Genomic DNA, 7,386 nt, shown 5'->3' with positions numbered 1-7,386 from the left:
AGGCCATTGGTTTACTGTTTACATGGCATAATACCATCCTTTAAAGCATACATTTTAGGGAGCCCTTAGTCCCATTACAAATATACAACCGGGTGCAGTTTTCTTACCTTTAATTTCTACGTTCACTGATTATGAGCGATGTTCCTCGAGTACGATCTGTTTCCCGAGCCCTAGCTTTAACACCTAGTCACAACCAAAGTAATGGATTCCATTAATAGTCAAATAAAGGTTTTCGAGTACAATACTAGTTTCCGTGACATCGAATTCCACCAAGAACGGTGGCGAAATCAATCCCGAGCACCCTAGACTAGATTCCCGTGCTTAAAATCCCTAAATGATCAAGAACGTACCAAAGGGCTGCGGTCCTTGAAACCTAGCCGCGGCCCGCCCCTAAAACAGAGCCCAAGGCCCCCAGCAAGCAGACATGCACCATGACCCTGCCCAATGGCGCCGCGACGCTCTCCCTTGGCCAAGCCTCCCTGGCTCTCTTGCTTCGTAGGGCCGCAACGCTCTAGAACAGAGTCGCGGCCCTCTCCTTCGTGCCCAGAAAATCCACCATTTCTAGCATCCTAACCCCATCCAAAACCATCCCAAAGTACCCTAATTCAAAACCCATTAATCACAAAACTTTTACCATGATTCTAACAGCATAATCCAACAGAAATCCAGCTTGAAAACCTACTAAAATTCCATTTTGATTTTTGAAACCCAGCAACTCAAAACACCAAAACCAGTCATGCAAAACTCAAATTTTAACCTCTGAAGTACGAATTGAAGCTTACCTCTTTTGCTAAACCACTTCCTTGACAACCTCTGAGGTAAAATCCAAGCACTTAGCTTCAATTCAGCCCTTAAACATCAAAATCATAAGCACCTTAATATTCAGCCATAACTCAGAGTTCTAACACCCAAAAACACAACTCAACTCTTACCTTAATCTTGGTTAAGTGACCCTTAGTTTGAACTAAGCTAAGCCTTCATGAATCCTGCTTAAACACATAATTTTCCAGCTGGTTTCCCTTAGATTTTATGTAGTTTTCTTGGGAGAGAAAAGAAAAGAGAGGAGAAGAGAAGAGTTGAGAAGTTCGGTTTGTGTCTTTTTTTTCTACTACTTTCATTAACTTAGTCTAATTTTAATCTGTTAAGTCAATCCCGAGGCTCGGGGTACTGGAAAGGTCCCCGAGGGCAAAACGGTAAAATTCCCCAATATACCCGCCTAAGTCTCCTAACCTCATATATATCTCCATATATTTATTTCCATAACCCGATAGTCTAAATAACCACTCGATACCTAAAATACCACTGACCTGTCCAAAGTCAACTATTAAACCCCGTTGTGACTTTTCCCGCTATCTAGCTCCCTAGGATCGCCTCAAGTCGCACACTGCAAATCTACCCACATAATAATGTGGTTCTCACAGATATAACATCTAACCTCATTTATATTCATATAATCATACAAACATGCTTATCATATAGCCATGCATTAATTCAATGAACTCATACATAAACCAATTATGCCTTCCCGGCGCACTAATCAAGGCCCTTAAGCCATATTAGTGGTTTTGGGTCGTTACACTTTGTATTGTTTTCACTAAGATAAAGTTCAAACCCAAATACTACTTTATTTAATGCTCTAATATCGTCTAGGATAGAGAAAGAGGATATATTTAACCAAGTGGGGGATTGTCATGATTTATTAAATACATAATGAAATTGGTTAGGCACGAAGAGGTGCAAAAATCATAACGATTTCACTAAAGTCAACATGAGCGAGTTGACTTTTGGTATAGGCTTTTATAAATTATCTTTTTGGGTTCAAAGTATTTCCTTGGAGTATATAAGAGTACCGAAAGAGGTTGGAGGCATTTGGAGATGTTTTGGGGCAAGTTTTAGGATGCCAAGTCAGCTTGACCTGCGTTGCGTTGCCTTATGAAAGCGAAACATCGTCGGGGACTGAAAATCCCATGCAGGCGATTCGCCTGCATGGTGGCAATGCATCGCTTAGCCTGGGTGCAGGCGACGCGTTGCTTGGGTGATCCGTACAGAATCAAACACAGACATGTTTTGGCTCTAAAATTTCAATTAAAATGCTCAAATCTCATTGGTTGAGACTAATGAGGGTTCCTATAATATTTAAAAGGGTCATTTAACTTTTTGGTAAATTGATCACTCACCTCTCTCTCTCTCTCTAGCTCTCAAGATTACTAGTTTTCTCCAAGATATTCATCAAGAAAGCTTGACTTGTATGAAGATTCAAGACTTGTAAATCCCAATCTCATTTCCCTTGTAGTAGCTTCTAACAATCTCTAAGAGAAGGCTTGGAATAGAGATTTTTGGTCAACAAATCTCATTTATGTCAAGCCTTTGTTACATCCATTGATTCACTTGAAATAATAGACTTATGATTTTATGTAACTAAGGTTCTACATCTCAAAAGGTCTATTCTATTAATCTTAATTGTGTTATTTTCTTTGTATTATACCTCCTTTGTAGATTAGACTGTCTTGGGCTTTTTAATTTAATTTGTAATATTCAAAGATTTTATATAGCCATATTCCCAACAATAATAACTTCTAATATTTTAATAAATATATATTTGAAAATTAAGAAAAGATAAAATTTAAATATTTTTATCGGGGTTTGTAGAATAATTATTTATTCTAAGTACCTATCTAAATATATTGAATTTAAAATTTAAAATGTAACTTATACAAACTAAAAAAATATTAAAAATTCAGATTATGTATTAAATATTATTATAAGAATGATATCTAATAATATTTGAATTTATATTAATATAATTATTAAATATCTAGTCTATCGTAATTATTAATTGGTTTAAAGGTATATTTGTAAGATTTCATTAAATATTTGTAAGATTCTGTTAACGATGACAAAAAAAATTGTTAGACCAAGAATTCGTTAGATGAACACTTTAATATATACTAGGTGAAAGTAACGTGTAATGGACGTTTGCTTAGTTTTATTTGAAAATTTTATTATTTTTATTTTTGTTATGTTTTTTAATTGTCATGTAAATTTTAAATAAATAAACAATGTTATATATACTAAAAAAAAGATGTTTAAAACACTAAAATCGGACTCCTAGATTGAAAATTGTAACTAAAATACTGAGATAGTTTTTCAGGAAACAAAAATTTAAAATTCTTAGTTTTTGTTTTCATGTTCAACATACAAGCCTCTCCACATGAACTCATTTACATATTCTATGTTCACCATCAAACCTAGTATTCAAATAGAACTCATTTACATGATCACCATCAAGCCTAGTATGTAAATAGAATAATTTTTTTATCATTATTTTTTATTTTAAATTCCAAAACAAATAAAATTAACATAATTTTGATATGAAATTAAATCAAATAACTTCAAATTTTAAAATAAATTTTAAATTTCGTAATCAACCAAGTTTCTAACTTACTACCAGTTTTTGACTCCAAAATAATATGAATCTAGAAAAATACTATTTCATACAATGTTATAGATTTTCAATTATATTTTTGAAAGGTATCTAATTCATTAAAATTGGACTCCTAGATCAAAAGTTATGACTAAAACACTAATACAGTTTTGTGAAATTTTATAATTAACCAGACATTTAACTTATGACCAGTTTTTTACCCCTAAGTATTGTGAATCTAAAAAATACTATTTCACATAAATTTATGAAATTTTCTATTATGTTTCTAATGGTACCTAATTCTTTGAAACCATACTTCTGGACCAAAAGTTATGACTAAAATACTAAGATAGGTTTTCAAGAAACATATTTTATTATTTGAGACGTATTTTTTATTTCTTTATTGTTTTTAAATTTCAATTTGTTAAAGATATATATATTTTTTTGGTAAATCAGTCAAATATATTACTCACCAATAACAAATTACAACAAATTAATCCTCTTTACAAATATTCTCAAACCAGCTTCTATCTATATCCCCAACCTTCCCAATATCAAGACTATATATTCTATTTACAATCAATTTTTTTTACTCTTTTGACAGAATTTAAAACAGAAGGTACTTCATGGTACCAAAGAAACTTGTTCCTTGTTTTCCACACTAAGTATACACAAGCATTAAAAATCAAAGTATATATCTCTTTCCTCAAATTTCTACCTTTGCATCTCCGAATCCAGTTCAGGATACCTTTGAACATGTATTGATATGACCCCATACCTGCCCAAAGAAAGATTTCCTGAAGACACAACTTGCTGAAATGGCATTGGAAAAATAGGTGCCACAAATCACACAAATAGTCTCCACTTGCATTCCTTGTTTGAGTAATCTGTCACAGGTCCTCAGCCGATTCCAAGCAACCAACCAAGTAATGAAAGAATGCTTTGGAATGCAATATCTCTTCCATATATTAGCTGCATACCATCTCTTTTCACCAATGGAAGGAAAAATTAAATCACAAGCCTTTTTGATGGAATATGTCTCTCCCGATTCTAGCTGCTGCTTAGAAAAACAACCAGCCAGCATCTCTTTCACCTGCATTATTTTACGCCAGTACCAGCTACTATCAAGAGGAGCTTTATAATCCCACCAATCAGTGTTTTTTAGATACACCGAATGCACCCATTTTACCCACAAGTTATCTTTCTTTTGAGCAAGCACCCAAATATGTTTCCCAATCGCTGCTGATTCCAATTCTCAAGATTTTTGAACCCCAATCCTCCTAATTTCTTTGCTTTACATACCTCTTTCCAAGCTATTACTCCTGGTTTTTTCGAATCAATTATACCACTCCACAGATATTTTTTACATATCTGATCAATCCTTTTCAAAATTTTCTTAGGAAGAATCATTACCTGCGCCCAATAGGATTGAATTGCCAAAAGAACCGAGTTAACTAGCACCGCTCGCCCCGCATAAGAAAGATTTCTAGACCTCCAAGATCGGATACGAGAAATCATCTTTTCTGTAAGGACTTCACAATCAGCACTCGAAATCCTCTTGGAACAAATTGGGATGCCAAGATACTTGAAAGGTAGGAGACTTTGAACATAGCCCAAAGCATCTAAAACTTGCTGTACATCAAGAGAGTCCATACCAGCACAATAGATAGTCGTTTTCCCTGCATTAGCTTCAAGGCCAGACGATAAAGAAAACCTTTTGAAACTTCTTAGCATAAGAAATATAGATTGTACATCACCATGACAAAATAATAACTAATCATCGGCAAAGCACAAGTGGGTAAGTTTCAGCTCCAAACACCTATGTTGAAAAGTAAACTCAGGTTTTTTTGCAACCTTGGCAAGGATTCTAGACAAGTATTCCATCCCGAGAACAAAAATAAGAGGAGACAGAGGATCTCCTTGTCTTAATCCTCTACGAGATCGAAAAAAACCATGAAGAGAGCCATTGAATAGCACGGAGAATTTAGGTGTTTGAATACATACCATAATCAACTTCACAAACTCAGTCGAGAAACCAAGAGCTACCAACATCTCCTCAATGAAGTCCCAATCTATAGTGTCATATGCCTTTTTTAAGTCCATCTTAATCATACAAGATGGTTTACAATTCTTCCTCCCATAATGTCTGACCAAGTCTTGACATACCATTATATTATGAGCAATAAACCTCCCATGAATGAATCCACCTTGATTTTGAGAAATTATACTTGGTAAGACAAGACGAAGCCGAGTACATATCATCTTTGTGGCTGCTTTATATAGAACATTACAGCAAGCAATTGGCCGAAAGTCGACCACTAAATTCGGACATTTAACTTTCGGCACCAGAGTCAGAGTTGTGACGTTAATCTCTTTCAGCAAGGCCCCTGAGTTTAGAAATGAAAGGATGGCCTTAGTGACATCTTCCCCTACAACACTCCATGTTTGTTTAAAAAAGGCACTATTAGACCCATCCGGACCAGGAGCTTTTCCATCTGGTATAGAAAAAATTGCTTCTTTGACTTCCTCTTCTCCATAAGGCCTTATGAGAAAAATTCTTTGTGTTTCAGAGAGGATTGGCCCTTCCTGCACCACTTTTTTGTTCACTTTTTCTCTATTTACCATTTCCCCCCCTAGAAGCTTTTTATAGAATTCCACAAAGGCTTCAGTTACTTTTTCATAATCATCAACCCAAGTACCTTGCTCAGTTCTAATTGCATACACTTTACTCTGCTCTCTTTTCATTTTAATACTTCTATGAAACAACTTTGTATTATCATCACCCTCCTTAATCCACCCAATTTTTTCTTTTTGAGCAAAAAAAGAATTATAATTCTTTGCTGCCACTTTGAGTAATTGCCGGGTCTCCACTTCTTTAGCAACTAGCATCTCATTTAAAGGATCTTTGTGCAGCTTCTCTTGAATCAATTGCAAATCTTGCAAGGATTGATGATACTGAACAGCCACATCTCCAATAATATGTTTATTGAAGTCTTTTAGCATACTTTTCACAGCTTTCAACTTTTGAACAACTACAAACATCTCTGTACCTGTAAATTCCTTTGCCCACACTTCAGCTATTCGTAACTGAAATTCTTCATGCTCACACCACAGGTTTAAAAACCGAAAAGGCTTCTTTGCAACTTTGATCTCAGGATAAACAGAAAGAAGACAGGGACAGTGATCGAATTCTCCTTCTGGAAAGAAAGTTACCTCAGCTGTTGTGTAAGAATCCAGCCAGCTTTGGTTTGCAATTGCTCTATCAAGCTTAGCATATACTCGATCCTGCCTGTCTTGTTTGTTGTTCCAGGTGAAGAAGCAGCCATTAAATTTTATATCACACATTTTCATTAAATTTGTTATTGATATTTTAGTATTATATGAAAAATAATAATTATTTTGTTAAGATAATTATAAAGAATATATTTTCTATAACTATTTTTCTAATAAAACATATTTACACTTAGTATTAATTAAAATGAGATATTTCAAAAGATAATAAAAAAAACAAGAAACCAAGAAATCGTACTTAATGGAGGCACACTAAATTTTGAAAAGAGCAGAGTATATTTTCTATTTACTTATACATACAAATACATATACATATAAATTGAGGGAGGAAGAGAAAGAATGCCCTTAAAGAAGTAGACAAATGATATGACCAAAGAAATCGTGTGATTGAGAGAGAGAGTAGCGGTGGTGATTTTAAATTTTGAATTACTGTGTTATAAGTAATCTTTTGATACTAACTCTCAGGTTTATATTTTTACTTACTTATACATACATATACATATAAAATGAGGGAGACAGAGAAAGAATACCTTTAAAGAAGTAGACAAATGATAGAACCAGAGAACTCGTGTGATTGAGAGGTATTATTTAAAAATTTTAATCAATGTGTTACAAGTAATCTTTTGATAATAACTCTTAGGTTTATAGTACCCAAACAATTCAATCATAGT

General features: G+C 34.1%; 1 protein-coding gene across 1 annotated transcript; it reads right to left on the bottom strand.

Moving 5' to 3' along the window:
• Positions 1-5,197: 5,197 nt before the first annotated feature.
• Positions 5,198-6,769, bottom strand: LOC133795881 (uncharacterized). The gene has a single exon (XM_062233342.1). The coding sequence runs from the start codon at positions 6,767-6,769 to the stop codon at positions 5,198-5,200; it is 1,572 nt and encodes a 523-aa protein (XP_062089326.1).
• Positions 6,770-7,386: the final 617 nt, after the last annotated feature.

Source organism: Humulus lupulus, chromosome 8 (assembly GCF_963169125.1).
Source record: "Humulus lupulus chromosome 8, drHumLupu1.1, whole genome shotgun sequence".
In the NCBI taxonomy this organism is placed as follows: domain Eukaryota; kingdom Viridiplantae; phylum Streptophyta; class Magnoliopsida; order Rosales; family Cannabaceae; genus Humulus; species Humulus lupulus.
Note: the sequence above shows the minus strand (reverse complement) of the source record. Positions and strands in the feature narration are given on the sequence as shown.